This window comes from Mandrillus leucophaeus, unplaced genomic scaffold (genome assembly GCF_000951045.1).
Source record: "Mandrillus leucophaeus isolate KB7577 unplaced genomic scaffold, Mleu.le_1.0 Scaffold218, whole genome shotgun sequence".
Taxonomy (NCBI): Eukaryota; Metazoa; Chordata; class Mammalia; order Primates; family Cercopithecidae; genus Mandrillus; species Mandrillus leucophaeus.
Window position 1 is genome coordinate 1,913,102 of NW_012102232.1, and position 24,223 is coordinate 1,937,324.

At 37.4% G+C, this 24,223-nt stretch overlaps 1 protein-coding gene across 1 annotated transcript in view; it reads right to left on the reverse strand.

Moving 5' to 3' along the window:
- Window positions 1–24,223, reverse strand: part of ZFR (zinc finger RNA binding protein) — a 64,534-nt gene that overhangs the window by 34,359 nt on the left and 5,952 nt on the right. Inside the window, exons 4-10 of the mRNA XM_011980799.1 lie at window positions 23,819–24,037; window positions 16,073–16,320; window positions 13,191–13,382; window positions 12,388–12,679; window positions 9,247–9,443; window positions 6,781–6,900; window positions 4,759–4,904 (exon numbers count right to left, since the gene is read on the reverse strand). Coding sequence (XP_011836189.1) covers window positions 4,759–4,904; window positions 6,781–6,900; window positions 9,247–9,443; window positions 12,388–12,679; window positions 13,191–13,382; window positions 16,073–16,320; window positions 23,819–24,037 — 1,414 coding nt within the window. The remainder of the gene's footprint in view (window positions 1–4,758; window positions 4,905–6,780; window positions 6,901–9,246; window positions 9,444–12,387; window positions 12,680–13,190; window positions 13,383–16,072; window positions 16,321–23,818; window positions 24,038–24,223) is intronic.

The following is a 24,223-nucleotide window of genomic DNA, read 5'->3' on the forward strand; positions in this document are numbered from 1 at the left end:
CCAAGAACTTGCATCAACAGTGACAATAAAAAGCAATAAAAAACCCCACCCACATCAGCCTAGCTAAAATTTCTTCCCAAATGTATCTAATTTTCCATGTTTGCTTTCATTGCAAAGTAAATGAAAGAGAAAAGAGAGCATGAGAGAACAAAGAGAAAAGCCGAAGAAAATTTCAGCCAGAGGAAAAAGTAAAAAGAACAGGCGTCAGAAACCTCAGTTTCTTATAGTCTCTCTCCTGCTTTAAGTATGAACTGGAAACCCAATGCCACCTAAAGGAGGCAGGCCAACACTGTGAGTAAATGACCTGAAGTGCACATATCACATTTGGGAATTTTCTTCATGTCCTCAAAGAAACATGCTCTTTCCTATGTCTCTACTATGAAGAAAAACAGTGCAAGGCAGTAATAAATGGCAAATCATAGTCAGTCTCATTGTTGGGGACACATTAAGGGTGTTCGGAATTATGGTAAAATAGAAAGAGCATGTTCTGGCTAGAGATAATAGCTGCTGCAACTCAGCTCCTATTAATTGTTGCCATAAGGGAATACAATAGTCCCCACCATCCTCATCGCTGTGGTTTCAGTTACCTATGGTCAACCACGGCATACAAATATTGAACAGAACGTTCCAGAAAAAAACGATTCATAGGTTTTAAATCTTGTGCCATTTTGAGCAGTGTGATGAAATCTTGTGTTGTCCGGCTTCATCCCACCTGTGAATCATCCTTTGTCCAGCATATCCACACAGTATACACCCTACTAGCCTATGAGTTCTTTAGTAGCTATCACTGTTATTAGATGGAAAACATATAGTATATACAGGGTTTGGTACAACCTGCGATTTTCGGTATCCACTGGAGGTCTTGGAACGTAACCCCCTTGGACAAGGGGGGACGGCTGTACAGGCTGTATTGCTGAGGTCACCAGGATTTTTGTGAAACTTCATGATTGCTGGTTCAGATTACAAAATACTATGCATACCAAATATAACACCTCTGAGCTGAACTCAGAATGTGAGGAGCTAGTGTATAGCCTCTTCTTTACTGACCAACATTTGTAGAATCTATTCTTTTTTTTTTTTTTTTTTTTTTTTTTACAATCTCCTCCCCTCTGCCCTTCCAGTTCTTTCCTCACTTTCAACTTCAAACTAGGATACCAATAATTCCCAAGGGAAACCATGTGTCTATAGCAAATTCTGTTAACAATTAGGTTAAGGTTTGACTACAAAGTAATCTGTTAAAACAAAAGAAACAAGTGTGCTTCCTGACTACCATTAAAGAAACTACCAATTTCCTCAGGTTGGGAATAAGCAGTGCTTTTTTTTTTTCTTTCTTAAATTGGCAGAGTCCCACTCTGTTGCCCAGTGCAGTGAGTGGCATGATCACCAGTCTCTACAGCCTTGACCTCCCACAATTAGGTGATCCTCCCACCTCAGCCTCCCAAGCAGATAGGAATACAGGCGTGCACCACCATGCCTGGCTAATTTTCCTATTTTTTTTGTAGAGATGGGGTCTTGTCATGTTGCCTAGGCTGGTCTCAAACTCCTGGGCTCAAGTGATTGCCTGCCTTGGCCTCCCGAAGTGCTGGGATTACAGGCAGTGAGCCACCGTGCCCAGCCAGCAGTGATTTTTAGGATCAACCAACTATGGACTGACAGAAACCATTCTTCTATCTATGCTATTTAGGTTTTGAGGAAAAAAATGAATAAAATAGCTTAAAGGTTCTGGAAAATCCTATTCATTCCAGTTTCTAATAGTTTAGTGTTGTTGCTAACAACGTTTAAGTCAAATGAGGGCACGGACCTTTATCCATTGTTTACCAATTTGTGCTTACTACCTAATACAGTTCCTGGCACATTGTGGATGCTTAATAAATAGTTGATATTATCGGTGAAAGAGGAAAGCACTGTATAATCTAGCTATAGAGGAGAATTTCCAATATGTTACAAAGGCAGAAACTTCATAAAGGACAAAACTGATAAATGTATAAAAATCAAAACCAACACATACATAATAGTAAAAACTATTTAAAGGTAACCCATAAAAAAGGATTAATAACAATGTAAGAAATGTCTGTACAAATCAACAGGTAAGAAAAAAAACAAGCAATTTACCACAAAAGAAGTATAAACAGCCAAGCATGAAAACAATTCAAAGTGAAACAAAATGGCTATCACATTTAATTGGTAGAGATTTTATTAAGCTGTAGCAGGGGTTCTCTAGATGCGATTCAGGGCTCCAGTGGTCCCTGAGACCCTTTCAGGAGATCCATGGGGTTGAAATTATTTTTACAATAAGGCCAGGCGTGGTGGCTCACACACGTAATTCCAGCACTTTGGGAGACCGAGGCAGGCAGATCACTTGAGGCTAGGAGTTTGAGACCAGCCTGGCCAACCTGGTGAAACTACTACTGCTACTAAAAATGCAAAAATCAGCCAGGTGTGGTGGCAGGTGCCTGTAATCCCAACTACTTGGGAGGCTGAGGCAAGAGAACCACTTAAACCCAGGAGGTAGAGGGTGCAGTGAGCCAAGATCGTGCCATTGCACTCCAGCCTGGGCAAGAGTGAGACTCTGTTTTTTAAAAAAAAAATTATTTTCATATTTTCATAATAATACTAAGACACGTATTTGCTTTTTCATTCTTAAAGTGTACAGTGAAATTATCCAGAGGCAACATGTGTTATTCACCACATATGAACACAAAAGCAAACATGAGAATCTTGCTGCCTTCTCTAAAACTAGACATTAAAGAGATGTATAAAAATGGAAAACAGCGTAACTCTTTCCACTATTCTGTGGAAGAAATAGTTATTAATTTTTTTACTGTATTTTCTTGATTTAATATATTTCATGTAATATTTAAACAAATACACATGTAACCATATTTCAAAAAATAAAATGTCATTTTAAAATGAATTAATAAATATTTAAATTTCTTAGTTTTTAATTTTGTTTTTTTGAGACGGAGTTTCGCTCTTGTTGCCCAGGCTGGAGTACGATGGCGTGATCTCGCCTCACCACAACCTCCTCCTCCTGGGTTCAAACGAGTCTCCTGCCTCAGCTTCCTGAGTAGCTGGGATTACAGGCATGCACCATCACGGCTGGCTAATTTTGTATTTTTAGTAGAGATGGGAATTTCTCCATGTTGGTCAGGCTGGTCTTGAACTCCCGACCTCAGGTGACCCACCCACTTCACCCTCCCAAAATGCTGGGATTACAGGCATGAGCAACTGTGCCCAGCCAGTTTTAATTTTTAATACAGTAAGTCTTGACAGATACAACCCACATAAGGACTCTTTGGAGTCCTTGATAACTGAGGATAAAGGATCCTGAGACCAAAAAGTTTGAGAACCACTGAGTTATGCTATCCAGTATAGGCAGACAGGTGAGTATCCTTCAAACATTTCTATTTCCAATATTCTATTATCAGCAGCAACTAACAATAATGTATGCACTGATATCGCCTCAATAGGTTCACATACTTGGTGAAAGAAACAAAAAACTGCCTCAAGGAGGGTCAATATATTAATTATAATAAGGAAATATTGGAAACTATCTAAATATCTAAACAATAACAACAAGGATTGGTTATAAAGAAAATTTTACATATGCACAAAAAATACTATGTCCTTATGAAAAACAAAATCCAAATTTAGTTTTAAAGTTGAAGATATGTAAATGAAAAAAGTGGATTATGAAAATATATATACGGTATGTTTCTGCTAAAACTGTATTTTAAAAGTTGTACAAAAATATTCACAGTGGCAATATTCATAATAGCCAAAATGTGGAAACAAGTTGCATGTCCATCAACTAATGAACAAAAACACAAAATGTGGTACATAAGGATGTATTATTCAGCATCATTTAGTCATAAAAGAAAATGGAATACTGATACATGCCACGATCTGGATGAACCATGAAAACATTATGCCAAGCGAACGATACCAGACACAAAAGACTGCATTAAGCTGATGCAAAAGTAATCGCGGTTTGTACCAAATGAATTTATTAATTCAAATCGCCATTTGGCACAAACCGCGATTACTTTTGCATTAACCTAATATGACTCCATTTATATGAAATCTCCAGAATAGGCAAATCTACAGAGACAGAAAGGTTAGAGGTTGTCTAGGGCTGGGGCTGGGGGAGATACTAGGTATGGGGGACACATGGAGAATTATTGTTAATGGGTTTGTGATTTCTTTTGAGGGTGATGAACTGTCTTAAATTGATTGTGGTGATTGTTGCACAACTCTGTAACTGTATAAGTTTAGAAGATATATTTCAATAAAACTTAACATTTATTTTATATCTTTTTATATGTGTATATATATATAAAAACAAATATTTGAAATATGTTTTCTCAATTCTCCTTCCCTATAGCCACTAAAGTTTCTTAATGGACATTATTAATGTGTAGAATCTATCAAATCTTATATTTCTATCAGGTAACGTATGTCTGTTTTGCTTGTTTGAAACCGAGGCACTTACTTATAAAATGAAATATTTCTTCATATGTTTAATTTATAAAAGATGCCAATTAAACATGTAACTCTAATACCAAGGTCACAGTAAAATATTAGTATAGCCAGTAACAATTTTAATGTATGTCTTTCCCAGACCTAGGATCTTTCTTGAGTGAAAATTGAAAGTAAATAAATCTGGATTGCTTTGAATGGGAGTCATATTCCCAGAATGGCTAAGTTTTTAAGAAAGGTTGAACCACTTACGAGGCTATCAAAAGTTAAACGTATTACCTCATTTCCATTCTCCAACGCTCTTCTTCTTCTCGCCTTCGCCAGTACTCCTCCTTCTGCATTTGCTTCCTCATTTTCTCTTCTTGAATCTTTCTTGCTCGAATACTAGGCTTTACTTCTACTTGCAAATCTGGATTTACTTTTTTCTATTAATACAAATAAGACATTAAAAAAATAGCAGCCCCGAAACAATCTACGTGTATTTTTAATCATACAATTACACATATTCTTTAAACATGGAGGCTTTTAGTTTCAGTTTTAGTTTCACTACAGAGTAAAATCAATATAATTAAGGTGAATCAAAGATTCAAAATACATTAATAAAAATTATATAACTTAGTGCTGACCAACAAAAAGTCATTAAATCCTTAGAAAGACTAATGGATATTTAATTTTACTTTACATTTAACACTTGAACAACAAGGGTTTGAAGTGTATGAGTACACTTATATCTATGCTGCTGAGTTTCTTCTGCCTCTGCCTCCCCTGAGAGAGTAAGACCAACCCTCTTCTTCCTCAGCCTACTCAACTTGAAGATGATGAGGATGAAGACCTTTATATGATGACCCACTTCCAGTTAATGAATAGTAAATATATTTTTTCACTGATTTTCTTAATAACATTTTCTTTTCTCTAGCTTACTTTAAGAATACAGTACATATGAGATACACATGACATACCAAATATGTATTAATATAACAATAACTTTATCAGTAAGGCTTCTGGTCAACAGTAGGTTTTTAGAAGTTTTTAGGGAGTCAAAAGTTATAAGCAGCCTGGAATCCCAGCACTTTGGGAGGCCAAGGCAGGCAGATCACTTGAGGCCAGGAGTTTGAGACTAGCCTGGCCAACATGGTGAAACCTCCTCTCTAGAAAAATACAAAAGTTAGCCAGGCATGGTGGCACGTGCCTGTAGTCCCAGCTACTTGGGAGGCTGCGGTGGGAGGATACCTGGAGCCCGGGAGGTTGCAGTAAGCCATGTTCATGTCACTGTACTCCAGCCTGGGCATCAGAGCAAGGTCCCATTTCAAAAAAAAAAAAAAAAAGTTATAGGCAAATTTATGACTGCATGAGGGGTCCCTGCCCTCCATGTTGTTCAAGGGTCAACTGTAACTGTTTATAAACAGATGACTCTAAATGTCTATGTTGGGGTTAAAAAGTTTCTTTTCATATTTAAGCACTACCCTTTTACAATGTTTTAATTTTCACCTCCTCTGTGTTTAAAACAGAAAACATGGATCTAGTACATTAATCCAGCCTAGTTAAAAACTTCAAATACAGGCCGGGCACAGTGGCTCACGCATGTAATCCCAGCACTTTGGGAGGCCAAGGAGGGTGGATCATGAGGTCAGAAGTTCAAGCTAAACTGGCCAACATGGCGAAACCCCATCTCTACTAAAAATACAAAAATTAGCTGGGCCTGGGGGCACATGCCTGTAAATCCCAGCTACTCGGGAGGCTGAAGCAGGAGAATTGCCTGAACAGGGACCCAGGAGGCAGAGGCTGCAGTGAGCCGAGATCATGCCACTGCACTCCAGCCTTGGCAACAGAGCGAGACTCCGTCTCAAAATAAAAAAAAAAAACTTCAAATACAGTATCTGATTTATCTTAACATTTGAAGTGTATTCAATGAAGAATTCCTACGCTAAGATAAGTGAAGGGATTTTCCAACGTATCAACTCATCTCGAAGTTCATTTTGGTGGGAATTCTACCAAGATGAAGAAGGTGGATAAAGAGTTGAGACTTTTTTCAAACATTAATTATCTTTACATGATTGCTTGGTCCAGGCAATGCTTCAGTTTTGCCACAATTACTAAAACTGATGAGAATGTTATTCTTATTTAAGTATAAAAATGGATAAATAAAAACCAAACATCCATCTGAGTCTGTCAACATGACATGCTTATCTTAGAATGGGACATCATGGACTTGGCAAGTTGTGTTTAGATGCTTTATTTTGCATATAAAATGCTCTTTTTTTTTCTTTTTTTAAAGAAGGTAATAGCTTAAATTTTACTCACTTTATATTGAAGTCTGTGTCTTCGCCCTTTTAAGTGCATCTCCTTAGCATTGGGATCATTAAAGCTGCACTCACATAATTTACAATGGAAGCGAATTACTTTTCCTTCATCGTTTCGTACCTTGGCATGGAAAAAAAATTCAAGAATCAAAACAGGAATGTCATAGTTGAAGATGATATCATTCATAAACCCCCACATATTATTTGATGAAGCTATACACAGTTAGAAAGAAGTGGCAATGTCTACTACTTTTTTTTTTTTCCCCAAGACAGAGTCTTGCTCTGTCACCCATGCTGGAGTGCAGTGGTTTGATCTCAGCTCACTGCAACCTCAGCCTCCTGGGTTCAAGCAATTCTCCCGCCTCAGCCACCTGAGTAGCTGGGATTACAGGCATGCACCACCATGCCCAGCTAATTTTTTTTTTATTTTGAGTAGAGACAGGGTTTCACTATGTTGGCCAGGCTGGTCTCAAACTCCTGACCTCGTGATCCGCTCACCTTGGCCTCCCAAAGTGCTGGGATTACAGGCATGAGCCACCGCGCCTGGCCTGTTACTTTTTAAAAGGATAGAAACTGTAGAAATGGGAATGAAAAGTTGGAATTTTAGTATGCAAGATGTGGTAGCATATATTGGCTCTTATAACTATCTTTCAATTTAATATTTTTGTCTATATGTAAGCATTCACATTTAAATGTAGCCAGATGCCTTAAATTTTCTAATAGTTACTGAATAATTGCTGCTGGCCAAGTACTGTTCTTGAAAATGAAGATAAAGATGATTAATAGCATTATTTTGGTATAGAAAATTTCTCAAAGCCCAAGGTTTTATAGTATGCAACTTTATGGAAAATTAAGATGAATTTTTTTCTAACTGAACAGTTATAGGAGGACAAGTAAACTTGAGTCTTACTATGAACTCTATTATGAATATTAAGTTCAAATTGTGCAAGCTTTAAGAAATGTTCTGAGTGTAATTCTCTGAAGTTTAGGATTAAACAGTATCATAAAAAATTAAGGTGTTTTGGTTGAGAGCTTTTTTGAGATAACCAAATCTTACTCCTATAAGAGATGAAACTTAAAAGTCAGAATTATTTCTGAACTACTTAAAAATTCCATAACCCAGCTGTCCACCTTGTAAACAAAGAATTCAATATACAATTTTTCTTTTTCTTGTTTTCTTTTCTTTTTTGTGATACAGAGTCTCACTCTGTTGCCCAGGTTGGAGTACAGTTGTGTGATCTTGGCTCACTGCAACCTCCATCTCCCAGGTTCAAGTGATTCTTGTGCCTCAGCCTCCTGAGTAGTTAGGATTACAGGGGTGCACAACCACTGGCCTTGAACTCCTGGCCTCAAGTGATCCACCCACCTTGGCCTCCCAAAGTGCAACAATTACAGGTGTGAGCCACAGTGCCTGGCCATCAATATATAATTTTTCTTGATAGGAAAAAGGATGTAAGAACAAATATTTATTTAAAACCTACTAGGCCAGGTGCAGCGGCTCACACCTGTAATCACAGCACTTCGGGAGGCTGGGGAGGGTGGATCATGAGGTCAGGAGCTCAAGACCAGCCTGGCCAACATAGTGAAACCCCACCAACTAAAAAAAAAACACAAAAATCAGCTGGGGGTGGTGGTATGCACCTGTAATCCCAGCTACTTGGGAGGCTGAGGCAGGAGAGTTGCTTGAACCCAGGAGGTAGAGGTGCAGTGAGCCATGACTGTGTCACTGCACTCCAGCCTGAGCGACAAGTCTCAAAACAAACAAACAAAAAACAAAAACAAAAACAAAACCCCTCCTAGATGCCAGATACCATGGCATCTACTCTTCACAACTTTGTTAAGGAATATTCCAATTTTATAGATATCGACACTGAAGCTCAAAAGATATATATGCTCTAAAGTCAAAGTAAATAGTAGTCATATGCCACTGTATGTCTTTCTGCTAACAGCAGGTATTTATCCAGTCTGCTCTGATATCCCTTCACTCCTTTGTTTTACTGAGTTTACTTTACCTGTAAAACAGCAACAGTCTTCTACTCCACTTGAGAAACCAAATGAATATATTCTGTTAAATCAGTAAACATAATTTTATCACAAAACTGACTATTCAAAAATAAATGTATTGGTTCTCTTCATCAACATTTTTGCTTCTCAGAACTTTTAAACTTTTATGATAGTTGAAGGATGTATTACAAGAATGCTTGCTAGTAAATAGAAAGTTACTTTACACACCACAGTGACAATATACAGGGAAAATAATACAAAAGTTAGCAAAAAAAATCATTGTGATGTCACTTAGCCAGGCTTAAAGGACAGGCTTTCTTGTAACAAAGATTCCTTTAATATCCTTTCATTAAGTAAGCTAAATCTAAAATAAAGTATATTCACTTTTACGTGTAACACACACTTGTAACACACTTCTTCCCTTTATCCAATTTCACAGCAATGGTATTCTCAAATCAATTACCTCCTCCACATAATCATGGCCCACTGGCTGCACATCACTCTGTAAGGCAGCAAGAGATGCAGGTGTGACTGGTTCTGACACTGTGTCTTGCTTTACTTCAGGAATCTGCACAGCAGAAGTGACAGGAGTACTTTTAACACATTCAGTTCCTTTTATGTCTTCTGTTTTATTTCCTGTTGACTGCAGCTTATTACCACCTAGAAAAGCATCAAAAAGTTATAACAAATTTTAATTTCGTATAAACATATATACCTGATAAGACGAAAACTTCAGATAAAGTTCTTTTCTGCTAATAGTCAAAACTCCTATCTAACATACAACAGATGAGAATTTTGAAGAACTACATAAACTACTTGGCTTTTTTTACCCTATTAGTGAAATACATTTCTGAATTTTTCTCTTTTCCATCTTGGAACACCCAACACCTTCCTCATCCCCCCTCAAAATGAATAGCAAGTACCTGAAATGGTAAGGACTAAGCCTAATTCATGTTTGTAGCCCGAGTTCCTTGGCAAGTGACTGAAATGAGTAGTATTTATTCCTTTAAAAAATGCTAACTTCCAGTTGGGTGTGGTGACTTATGCCCTATGATCCCAGCACTGTGGGAGGCAGAGGTAGGAGGATCACTTGAGCCCAGGAGTTTGAGCCCAGAAGTTTGAGACCAGCCTGGGCAACATGGAAAACCTGGTCACTACAAAAATTAGCTGGATGCAATGGTGCACGCCTGTAGCCCTAGCTACTTGTGGGGCTGAGGTGGGAGGACTGCTTGAGCCTAAGAGGCAGAGGTTGCAGTCCTGCACTCCAGACCTGGACAGACCCTGTCTCCAAACAAAGTCGGGGGTAATGTCTAGGTCATCATGCCCTACAATTTAGAAAAATTTAAAAAAGTTAAGTTCAATGATTAGATCTCTTTGCAAACTTAGTCCAAATAAAGTTTCCCACTAGGGAAGGAAATAGAACCAATTTAGGTTTTATCATTGTTTATTTCCTCTAACTTATTGTCTACTGAAATGAGACATGAATTTACACTAAGAGTTATTTACAAAAGATTTTCTATTATTGTTCTAAACTGAAAGTATGAAGAACCTCAGAAACTGATGCAGAAGTGACTATAAATGATAGTTTTCATTTTTATCATCAATTAAACTTAACACTTCAAGTAACTGTCTAAGAGAATACCATGTTAATTGTGAATCTCCTACTTTTAAACTTTTCTTTCAAAAATATTCTTAAGTATCTATGACAATCTGGATACTGCACTAAGTTCTGGTAATACAGCAAAGAGAAGACAATGTAGCTGCCTTTCAAGTGCCCAATTTACGGGACGATACAAATAACGATAATACAATGTGATAAGCACTACAATAAGTATGGACTGAATACTGTGGAAATTTAGAAGAAAGGAGCCACCGCCCTTTTACATGATCCAGTAAGGAAAGGTTTCACAAAGGGTGTGATATTTGAACTGGGATTTGAAAGAAGAATGAATATGAACTGGTCAGAAAGAAAAGAACGATGTTTAAAAAGAAAAAAATAGCATGTACATAAAAGCACAGCAACATGGTGTGAAAAAGGCTATGCTAAACTCAAGGAAGAGCCAGTAATTCAATATGAATTACTACATAGGTAGAAGGGATGAGTTATGAGGCTAGAAAGGTAGGCACGGGTCAGGTAATGATGGGCCTTATATGACAAATAAGGACTACAGATTTTATCCTATCACAGTGGAAGGCTGCTGAGCTGAAGACTAACACAATAGACACGTATTTTAATAAAATAACAAGAGTGTGGAGAATATGTTGAGATTGGGTACAGTAAGAAATAAAGCTCCAAGGAGACTTTTAAGGCCTAAAAAACAAGGTAATGGCAATGAAAAAGACAGGCTTTGTAGAAATACTATAGAGATAGAAACAAGATGACTAGGTAAACAGCTGGAGGAGGCAATAAATACGAAGAAATAATGTTAGTGAATTTTCCACTTGAAAAATCGACAATTTTATGACATTATTTCATGGTACTCTTCTCATGAATTAATGGGTTAGAATGAGACACACTGGGAGGCATCTACACAGCCATATAGAAGATGACCAGGGAATATTTAAAATGTGGCTGTCCAACTCAGGTGGGGGTTTTGAATTCACCGGAAAGATTTAAAAGTCACTGCCCACATGGGAATGAATGAGATCACCCATTAAGACTGGCGAACAGTGAGACGTGGGCCAGGGTTATAATCTTAGTAACACTACCATTTAATGAACACATAGGCAGGAGAACCAATAACAAAAACTGAGAAAGGGGTGGGTGGACATATAATTGAGAGACAGAGATGTATCTTAAGTCTAAAGGTACAGCAGTCAACTGTGTCAAGTATTAGGAGAGACACTAGGATGAAACTGAGAACTGGCCACTGGATTGGCAATTAGGTTTTTGGTGACTACTGAAAGCACCTTCAGAAAAAGGTAGAGCAGAAACACTACAGCAGACTGAGGATTGGGCAGGAAGTACAGAAGCAGACAAAAAATCAGGGCCATGGGTTGTGGTACATGCTTATAACCCAAGAACTTTGGAAGTTGAGGCGGGCAGCTCACTTGAGCTCAGGAGAATTCGAGATCAGTCTGGGCTACATAGTGAAACCTCATCTCTACCAAAAAAAAAAAAAAAAAAAATTGGCTGTGTGTGGTGGTGCACGCCTATAGTCACAGCTACTCAGGAGGCTGAGGTGGGCGGATCACTTGAGCCCTGGAGATTGAGGCTGCAGTGAGCCAAGATCATGCTACTGCACTCCAGCCTTGGTGACAGAGTGGGGGCTCTGTCTCAAAAATTCAACAAACAAACAAACAAAAAAACCAATCAGGTTACCTTAAGATTACAGAAATGGGAAAGGGTCTTTGTGTGTGCAGATCTTTTTTTTTAAAATGACTAGATTAAGACACAGATGTATCTGTATGACTGAAGGGAAGAAACCAGTAGACGATAGACTAAATATTAAAAATACACACACACGAGGCAGATATATGAAGAAACAAGGTCCCAGAGAGAAGGGAGGAGACAGGTCCAAGAACACAGGCAGAAGCGTTAGTGCTGCAATAGAGAAACACCACTTTGACAGAGTCAGCAGGAACAGAGAATATCAGTACTTGCCAACAAAATTTATTTTGGGGGTAGATGTTTTCTTGGCAGCCATATTCGTAGGCACTGCTGATACTTTAGTGTTAGATGTGCTATTAAGAGACGAGTTTCCTGTAGTCGTAAGACCCTTCATTGAAGATGTTGCAATTGATGATGTATTCACAGTACAATTATTTGCTGCAATGCTTGAAGGAGAGGCAGTCGGCTTTGAAGCAGATACAGCTGTTGAAGAAGCAGCTTGGCTAACAACGTTTGGTTCTGTTGACGGAATGGGTTTACCAAGTTTTGTGTGTAACTTAACCACCTATAAAACAAAAGCACACTTATTTGTCAGGAAACTCAAATAGTAGATTTTGAAAAGTCTGCCTGGAACATTATAAAATGAAAATCTAAACCATGCTTTTCTTTGTTGTATTTTTTCTGCTATATGTTTTTGTATATACACACATATACAAAACTCATTACTTTCAAGGTAATCTCTGTGAAGCAAATATGGATACATATTTCATCTACTATTAGGTGAGGAAACGGAGGCAGAGAAAGATGAACAGACTTGGCTACATTAAAAATAATCACATGACAATTCCCAGTTAGTGAAATAAATGGTTTAGTTCAATTTAAAGAAAGGTCTCCAGTCTTTCCCTCTTTTAGCAATGATTATTTGATGTCACCTTTAGGTATTATTAGCACATAAGCAAGGCTTATAATGCACTTAAAAGTCTTCAAAATTTGAAGTTACCTTTATCTAACTCCCTTTGAAAAAGTAAAAGATAACAGAATCAAGACATAAGGGTGTGTGGGAAAAAAACACCTACTTTCTGATGCTTAGCACCACGAATGTGGGCAGCATATGCATCTGCTCCTGTACAAGACACATCGCAGAGCTCACAACGTAGCTGATTTTGAGTCCCACGAGTAGAATTGTTGCTGCTGCTGGTATTTTGTGAGGCTTTCAATGCAGCTTCTTTTTTTTTATGTTTCTGTCCTTCTAAATGTTCTTTATAAGTCTGTTTCAAATAAAAAGCAAACATTTTGCTTCACTAATTTTCTTTATACATAATTTAAGATTATTCAATTCTCAAGAAATCTCTAATACTCGTTTAAAAATGAGACCAAAACAAATTTAAATTGAAAAAGGGCATGTGGCATTCCTTATATATGTGACATATTTATGGTTCTCTGTATCTTGTTTATCAAGAATATTATCTAACACTGAGTTACAAAGTACCTTCATACATAGCCATAATATAAGGCAACGGTTTTCAGTTTTAAAAATTTATCTTCTGTTGCTTATATAAATGTTGGACAGAGAATGATAAGAGACGGTGATCATTCCATAAAGAAATTATATTTAGTCACAGGGTTAAGATGAGGCGGGGGAGATGTGCTGTATCATTAGAAGAAAGGAAAAGTTACTGTATGGTAACAAGATTCTTTACAAACAGCTATGTTTATAAAACTGACTTTTCTAATTCAGAATACGTTTTGACATAGAATCTGTATTAGAATCCATGACCCCTAAAAGAAAGCTTATTTAAAATACATAAGGGCCAATATTGTACACACTTGCAAGCAAAAATAGTATTATAGTAATATTAGCCAATAAAATAGTGAAATTATATATTAAAAATCACTGTGAATGCAGATGATTGAGGAAGGCAGTTAATTAAAACGAGAGGAAATTAGTAAGAACAACTAGACAATTTCGTGAGTAGGACCAAATGGTTCCTCTCTCATACATTTATTTATTTATTTATTTTTGAGATGTGTCTCACTCTGTTACACAGGCTTGAGCGCAGTGGCACAATCTTGGGTCACTGCAATCTCTGCCTCCCAGGCTCATGTGATCCTCCCACCTTAGACTCCTGAGTAGCTGGGACCACAGGTGCCTGCCACCATGCCTAGCTCATTTTTCATATTTTTGGTAAAGATGGGATTTTGCCATGTTGCCCAGGCTGGTCTCAAACTCTCTTTTTTAAAACTGCCTCTTAAAAGACAGTTGTATACTGACAAATAATTAGCATAAAATTATATGTTCATCATACAATTTCAGAGCTGGATGGGACTTTCCTTTCATTATCTGCGGTGGCCTGAAATAGCTCCACCAAGCAGTCTAAGCCTCAATTATTTAGGCAAGTCCTTGTTACAGAAAAGCGAGGAAATAAAAGCCCAAAGAAGTTCAGGTCTCTAAATTGCCCAAGGTTACAACCTTAGTGGCAGAGCCAGGACTGCAATCTTGGCCCCCAAAAGCTGAATCAACTTATTCTTTTCCTTCTTATGTATACATCTAGAACTCTAATTCAATCTCAATGACATTTTTCGCTAAGGTTCATTAACCACCCCCTTAAGGCACTGAGGACTTGCAGAAATACCCGTGGCCTGTTCTTTTTGTAACCACCCAGCACAGCAAAACCAGCCAGCCTCATGTACACTCATTCCACCTGCTGCTGTTAACCTATCACCCAAGTGTCACGTTGTATACTTTCATATAAGCCAGGTAATAAATTTCTTATGTCCAAGTCTGGCACTCATGACACTAACCCCTCTGAACAGTCAACACAGAGTAGGAAATGCTCCTTAAATACTAAGATCGCCCACCATTCTTGTTCCCTTTTATGTTTACAGGTCCCTGCAAACATTTCCCACCTGTGCCACACCTGCCTCCCATTACCTCCTGCCAACCACGTAATCCACAACAAAACTATTTCCTGCCATACTCAAAACAGGGGAAAAGAGGGTTTTATATATCTAGCCACATATATTAAAATGTTCTGTAATTTGGTATAACACAGGGAATGTTAGTAACTGAAAATACTCCCCAAAATTCAGAAGTAGAGAAAATTAATCCAGTAAAGTTAAAAACATGTTACATAGGTAGGGCAAATGAGAGAAGGATATAACTTGGGAGAAACTAGTAGAGAGTCAAAATTAGTTGTTTCCAAATAACATGCCTTTTATCTGCCAAGCTGTTTACCAAATTTTAATATAAAAATAACACTCTTAAGCATAATAATAAGGCTGGGAGTTGAATCCATTAATCTTAATAAATAGAATCAAGTCATAATCATCCATTTTAACGTTTAGCAACCAGAAACAATACAATACTGAAAAAGGAATAAGGGTTTTACATTTACATGCCTCATTAGTTGGTATTTTTGAAAAACACGCTTCCTTACACCTTCCTTGTTCCCGAAGTTCCTACTCTCCTTATGAAAGAGATTACAGAAAAAAGTAACATGCCATAAAGTATGTATCAAAGTCAGTCTCATTAGAAATGCAATACTGAAAATTATAGATTATCAGTAACCCGTTACATTAAGTTGAAGAATTTTGAATAAAAGCTCTGGCAAGTAAGTTATAGATGCTAAAAATGAAATGAAATAAAAATTCAATCTTACCGAAGTCACAATCTGACTACAAAACTTTTTAAACTAAATTTAAATTTTAAAGAGCAAAGTCTCCTTCCGGAAAAAAAGCTCAATTTGCCTATTTATCATTTACATTCACAATCATCTTTACAGTTTTTTTTTTTTTCTTCCTGAAAATTCTCATGCCACAATACAAGTAACTTTTAAAAGATGCATTGGCTAAAAGCTAACAGGAAAAAATGTAAATCTCTTTGTAGGCTCAGGAGTTAAAATACCAACTACACTTAATAACCCCTGAAGACTCAAGGTAAAACATACAACATAAGTACCTGTGGTCCAGCACAGCTGATCTTACAAACATCACAGTAGTGAATCTGTGGTGGTTTGGGAGGCTGTTTTGGTTTCAGTTGTTTATTTTGGAATGGTGCTTTTTTAGTAAAGGTGGTCCCTGTCCAGGCAGCTGTTGCAGCAGCAGCAGCAGCTGCTGCTGCTGCCTGCTTCTGTTGCTGCTGCTGCTGTTGATAGTAGGAGGATGCAGCTGAATACACTGCTGCTTCATAACCTGAATAAGATGTACCTTACAAATGAAATCAAACAAAAATTATGTTACATACTTACAGGAGGACAAGTTAAAATGTACAAATTTAAATTAATCCTGCCAATAAAGATAGATTTACATGTGCATATTAACAAACGTATATCTCACAGAACCAGAAAAAAGCTTATTTTCCTTCTAAGAAAGTAATCAACTAGTATTTACTCAACACATGCCAGGTGTTATAGAGGTATAAAGACAGTGTCAAATTTGGTCCCTGCCTTGAAGAAGCTTATAGTTTAATTGGACAGATGTGATAGTGTGTTTCACAAACTTGTCTGTTTACAGAATCTGGTAGTATGTCCCTGAATAAAATCCTGTGAACAAAATTTAGGAAGTGTTGGATTTGAGGAAGAATCTGAAGTAGGATACTAGATAGAAAAAACAAAAACTCATCAAAGTAAGATTCGACATGCTTGGTAGCTAAGAGGACGAACGAGATAAAAGAAGAGGAAAACATACAAATATGACACTAAAATCTGGAGCCCCAGAGATCAACTGATGGGTTGTGCAACTGCTAGAACCAAGAAGCTGACAGACGCTAGTCTGGGGAGGCAAGGTAAATAAAGTTTAGCAGAAGTTTGTGATGTGGAACTGAAGTTCAGATGAAAATATAGAACAACTGTTAAAAGATTTAGGAATTAGGGACCAACACAATGGTTCTCATCTTCCAAAAGATGAAAAAGCACTGTGTTTTCTGGTTAAATGTATGAAATTCTACCCATTTCCATTGTTCAGAGACTCTACTGAATAAGTACATTATGCAAGCTATTTATATAATGCATACATGTTGTTTATGTTCAGTGATTTACAGATTTTTAAATCTGTGAACGTTTTAAATTTGAAAGCTGTGGATTTTACATTATAAGCCTATCCTGAAAACTGGTAAACTGACCATTTCTAAACTAAGATCTCTGGAAATTTGGTAGACTGCCTATTCACCATATTTCAGTTAAGTTCCTTATTCCTTTAAGTGGTAATGGATGGGCAAACAGTGATATAAAGTTTGAGAGAGATCCCTAGTTGACAGAATAGCACAGAAGAACTGCTTACAGAGAACTAAACTTTTTGGTCTCTCAAATGCAGACTGCAATACTGAAAGACGTAGGACTCCCTAACTCCGGTATGTCTATACACATAGGGAAGGAAAAACAAATTGGAATGGTAGGAGCTAAAATGCATGGAAAACCAGAATTGCAGTATATAAAGTTTTAAGACAGAAAGTGTGATAATAGACAAGAAAACATCTGAAATGAAAATAGAAACAGGTAGCTATCAATGATAAAGCATATACATGATCAGATAAAACTGAGAAAGCAATTGACACAATTGCTTAAAGGAAAATTTCTATAAACCAATGAACTCTACTGGGCAGTCCTACAAATGTCCTCTGTTACTTACGAATGTGATAAAAGAACATAAGCTCACAGCCAAATGTTTTCAAGCTTACAGGCAAAAACATGTATAGTTTAAATTTTACTATAGAGAAATACCACAAAATGGTCCTATTACAAATAATAAAGATGTTTTTAGGTTTATTACCAAGTAGGATCATGATTTTTACATAAAATCTTTATAACAGACATTTTCCAAATGACTTCAGTTCTTCTATATAGAAACTACACAAATGCCACAGAAATGTAACTTTATGAATTATGTATTAAGAAAACATGAAGCAGAATAAGGACAATAGAGGCCAACAGTGCTGACAGAATAGGTCTTCTAGTTTTTTTTTTTTTTTTTTAAATCAAGAGTTCACAATACAGGAAGCAGTGTGCCAGACACAATGTAGTTTTTAGAACAGATCTATAAGGCAAGTATCACTATCCTTAAGTATGAGAAAAGTCGGGTTTAGAAATTTGAGGATCCTTTAAATACTGAGCTAACTTAACCATAAAAATCACCAAGTTAAGCTTAATATTCATAAAATAATCTCTACTTGCACATAGGTAGTTTAAAACTAATAAAAGTCAAGTTTAATTGTAACTTACTACTTGGCTGTAAAAATAAATCAAAGCATGCACTGAAAGGTGGGCTAAAGATTCTGGAACTCTGTTAAAGGGCATCTTAAATTCTCCTATAACTATTGGCAAACAAATGTACGTTTCTTGTAAAAAGCATTGTAGGAAAACAAATATAAGGCTGTGTCTGGCCTGGGCAACATGACGAAACCCCATCTCCACAAAGAAATACAAAAATTAGCCAAGCGCGGTTGTGCGTCTGTAGTCTCAGCTACTCAGGTGGCTGAGGTAGGAGGTTGAGGCTGCGGTAAACCATGATAGTGCCACTGCACTCCAGCCTGGGTGACAGAATGAGACCCTGTCTCCAAGAAAAAAAAAAAAAAATCTGTGTCTATAAATTAAGTAAAAGCACAATTTTTGAAAACTAAAACAGTGTCATTTAAAAAGTACTTTTACTAGGCCAGGCTTGTGGATCACTTGAGCCCAGGAGTTCAAGACCAGTCTAGACAGTGTGGTGAAACCCCATCTCAACTAAAAATACAAAAAATTAGCCTGGTGTGGTGGCGTGCACTGAGGCGGGATGGATCATTTGAGCGCAGGAGGTGGAGGTTGCAGTGAGCTGCGATTGTGCCACTCTACTCCAAGCCTGGGTGACAGAGCAAGACACTGTCTCCAAAAAAAAAAAAAAAGTACTTTCATTAAAAATGTTTATCAAGGCCAGGTGTGGTGGCTCACACCTGTAATCCCAACACTTTGAGAGGCTGAGGTGGGCAGACTGTTTGAGCTCAGGAGTTCAAGACCAGCCTGTACAACATGGCAAAACTCCATCTCTACAAAAAATACGAAAACAAAAAATTAACCAGGCATGGTGGCTCATGTCTGCAGTCCCAGCTATCTGGGAGGCTGAGGTGGGAGGATTGCTTGAGGTGGAGGTTGCAGTGAGCTGGATGGTGCCACTGCACTCTAGCCTGGGTGATGGAATGAGACCTAGTCTCAAAAAAAAAAAAAAAAAAATCCATTAGTAAGCTATGATATTAGAATAGCTGGCATATAGCTTCTAAATGTATGATACCAGAAACAAACAAACAAACAAACAAAAAACAACATTTCAGTAGTAAATTCATCATGCTACAAGTCATCATTTAGTAGGTAGCAATATTCTAGAACTCATTTTATTAAGATAAAGAGACTAGCTGACCAAAATTGTAGCTGCCAAAAACTGCAGATATAGAACTCAGAAGCCTTAACAATGGTTTCTCTGATTTGGCAACTCTGGACTGTGTATCACATAGTCTTTAAAAAGCAGATACTCTTTAACAGTTCCACAATTAGAAATTTATCCTAGGGAAACAAGTGGGCAAATGTACAAATCTTTACATGTAAGGATATTCTACCTAGTGCTGTTTCCAGTTTCTGTCTCATATACAACTAAATGTCCTCAATACACACTTTAAAATATATTACATCCATACAATAAAATACTTTGTGACCATTAGAATCGTTTCTAAATACTCCTGGCATTTACAAGAAGTCATGGCTCCTTTGTGACATGGCTGACTGTGACTCTAGGGCAGGGAAAGCTCAAAATGTATCTGTAATAACCCTCAGTGGCAAAAAGAAAAGATGTGCTCAAAGAAGAATGAGAATATGTCAAAAAGACTCAGGAGCTGGTTTGAGCGGATCCCACTGGGCAACTTTAAAACTGTGTGAGCCTCAAAGAGAGAAATGAGAGTAACAGATTATAATATAGTTGCTCTCTGTATCCATCGGTTCAGCGATCATGGATTCAATCAACCATGAACCGAAAATATTTGGAGGCTGCTACGGTGCCTCATCCCTGTAATCCCCGCACTTTTGAGAGGCCAAGGTAGGTGGATCACCTGAAGTCAGGAGTTTGAGACCAGTCTGGCCACCATGGCAAAACCCTATCTCTACTAAAAATACAAAAATGAGCCAGGTATGGTGGTACATGCCTGTAATCCCAGCTACTTAAACTCAGTACAGCTTAACAACCATTTATATAGCACTTACATGGTATTAGGTATTGTGAGTAATCTAGAGATAATTTAACATATTTAAGAGGATGTATGTTAGAGATAAATATTATGTCATTTTATATATGGGACTTGAGCATCCACAAATTTTGGTATTAATTGGGGCTCTGGAACCAATCTCCCATCGATATAAGGGACGACTGTACATTGAATAAAAATGAGCAAGTTCATAGCAACAACAACAAAAGTAGTAGAAGGAGGGGACTCTAGAGAAGAACGCCTAAGAATCAATGTGAAAGGGTTTTGCAACTACCACTGTAGAAACTCGTTCAGTTTTCAAAGGATCTACCACCACAGGGTGAAAGACAGTTGAGCAACAGGCCCACAGATTACTTGTTCATTACAAAGGAAAAAGGTATCTCTGTAACGGAGAGATCTGATAGGCACAGCTTTAACCAGTAAAGCCAGCATCAATAAGGAATAAACGAACATTACTTATTACATGCTTCTGATGTGATGAAATGGAAGGCTGGTCAAGTAATTTTCTTGTCTAAAAAGTTACCTGAATCTAAACATAAATCATCAGATAAATCCAGATATGGGACATTCTACAAGACAACTGGCCTGAACACTTCAAAAATGTCACTACCATGAGAGACAAGATAAAAATAATGAACTGTTCTACATTAAAGCAAACTAACAAAGAATGGCAACCAAATACAATCCATGATCCTTGACTGGATTCTAAATTTCAAAACAAAGCACAAGCACAAACATACATACACCAAATACATACAAAGCCCAGCCATAAAATACATTTTTGGACAACTGGATAAATTTATGTATTAAACAGTATAGTATCCACGTTCAATTCCTTTTCGTAACATTGCCATTGTGGCTACATAAAAAGAATGTCCTTATTCTTGAGAAATACCTTCTGAAGAGTTCAGGGCAAAGTACCATGTCATCTACAACTTGTAAAGCATATTGCTTATAAAACATATTGCTGAGCCATTTGAAAATAGCCTTTAAGAGAAAGAAGAGATAAAGCAAATTTGAAAAATTATTAATTGGTGAACCTAGGTGAATGGCATAAAAAGTAGTTATTGGAACTTTTTTTTTCCCACTTTTCTGCAGAATTAAAATTTTCTGGGGCGGGCATGGTGGCTCATGACTGTACTGTAATCCCAGCACTTTGTGAGGCCGAGAAGGGTGGATCACTTGAGGTTAGGAGTTCCAGACCAGCCTGGCCAACATGGTGAAACCCTGTCTCTACTAAAAATACAAAAATTAGCCAGGCGTGGTGGCGCACGCCTATAGTCCCAGCTACTTGGGAGGCTGAGGCAGAAGAATCACTTAAATCCGAGAGGCGGAGGTTGCAGTGAGCTGAGCTCACGCCACTGCACTCCAGCCTAGGCGACAGTGAGACTCTACCTCAAAAAAATAATAATAAAAAAATAAAAAATAAAATAAAAATAAAAACCTGATATAAAAAGTTGGGGAAAAAACATTAATTAAAGGTATATATCTATACTTAGTGACATGAAAGGCAATCACAGTAACAATAAAGCAGTTTACAGAATAGCACGTATAAGAAAAATGCATTTTTATAAACCGTTATTTATACATGTATATTCCATGGAAGGAAAGTAGACAGAGATATGCACTAAAACGTTAATGACAATTAGTGTCTAGAAGTAGAAATCTAGTGGTTTAACCTTTTTTCTCTTTCTAAAAAAATATAGTTTCTAATTTTTAAATAATAATATACTACTTATGTAAATAAAAACTATCTTCATACTGTATAAGCAACCAGAGAGAGAAAAGAGAAAGGAAAGGAAGCACATGTGAGAGAGAAACAATGAATAGGAAAGGCTACTCTGGAACTTCCTATTTTGTTGAAGCTAATGTGGATATTTAAAAAAAAAAGTGTCAAATCAGATTTCATTGTAATAATATAATCCTAGTTACAATTATAACTAGTCAACCAAAAAGGGAGAGACAGATAAGTCGTATCTGAGAAATCTTTTTTTTTTTTTTGAGACACAGTCTTGCTCTGTTGCCTAGGCTGGAGTGCAGTGGCGCAGCCTTGGCTCACTGCAAGCTCCGCCCCCTGGGTTCACGCCATTCTCCTGCCTCAGCTTCCCAAGTAGCTGGGATTACAGGCGCCCGCCACCACATCCGGCTAATTTTTTCTAATTTTTTTTTTTTTTTTAGTAGAGATGGGGTTTCACTGTGTTAGCCAGGATGGTCTCGATCTCCTGACCTCGTGATCCACCCATCTCAGCCTCCCAAAGTGCTGGGATTACAGGCGTGAGCCACCGTGCCCGGCCGAGAAATCTTAAATGACAGATCTAGGAATAATAAATTCAGTATTTTCTTGAGATCTTAACAAAAGATTTCTTTCCTAAATAAGGAATCTCCTCTACTATGCCTTTAATAGATTATAAAATGTCTTTCTACCATCATTCATACTGGTGAATGATGAGCATCATCATTCACCACTCCAGCCAGAGTTCTCAGACGATAATGTCTCCTCATTCAATTCATTTCCACGTGGTTGTCTGGTTAACTTACAAATCTGCTCACACCGCTCTATTTCTTAATATAGCCTCTGCTTTCTGCCCACAAGATAAAGACACACACCATAACAGAGCACACATGGCTTTACATACTGACACTTCTAACCTCATCTACTGACATTTACCCCATGTATATCCTGTATTCCAGCCACAATGAACTGCAGTTCCCAAACACTCCATGCATGCCTAATTCATCATTGTATCCCTAGCACCCTAGAGTAAGAGATAAAAAATCCCTGAGAAATAAAAAAGTCATTCACAGCATATCTTCTGGGAGGAATACAAAAGCTGAGTGTCTACAAAAAAGGCAATGTGTGATCTTAATCACTGTGATAATGCAAACTTCCTCAGCTAGAAATTGGCAACAGCAGTGGACACAATAAGGTTTTAGCCATTGTACCTCTCTGGGAGAAATATATAATTACTGAAGAAAAATAAAGCTACTCTGTTCTTCCAAGAGAGGTGTGTTACATAACCACCATCTTATGGATGTTTAGAAAGGGCTACCCAACATTTCCATGATGAATTATTTCTGATAATAAAGAAATAGCTCTTCGAGGGCCAAAATAAACAAATAATTTGTCTGTGGTATTCTCTGGGTATTAACCTTGAGTTTTCAATTTCATTTGGAAAAGCAGGAAACAATCCTGTAGAAAACTGGGTGTTACTTCCTTTAATTGCAATGCTAAGCCCAAGACTCATACTTATAATGAGCTTTAAACTCCCCAAGAACAATTTATATTATTCTAAGATCTTCTCTTACCCCCACCCCCAAAAAAAGCATACAATTTACAGTACAGTCACATTATGTACCTATATTTATGTCTATCAATTAATTTATAATTTCTATTATTGGGAGTAAGGTAATTTCATAGACAAGAGAGTTTCTACTAAGTCTCTTCCTAATTTGTTTACTCATTTAAACACAGTTTATCAGTCTTACCAGAATAAGTAACTGCGGTGGTACTGTAAGTAGCACTCTGAGTATAGGATGGCACCACAGTAGCCGCAGCTGCTACTGGCTGTACGGTGGAGGATACAGGATAGATGGAGAAAGTAGTAGTAGCTGGACTTGGTGTGGCTGGTTTTATGGCTGTCACTTGTCGGGTTTGCTGGGCTTGAGTATACTGAGTTGCACCTTGGCTATAACCTGCTTTAGGGGCTGAAGTGGGAAAGAGACACCAGAAAATTAGAAGAGCAAGCCACTATATTTACTGTACCAGTATCCTTAAAAGCTGGAAAGAATAGGTACAACCATCATTAACTATAAATTTTATGCCAGCAATTTCTCCTTAGCAAAAGGTATAAAACTCTTATTACCAATATGAACAGAATATATAAATTAATA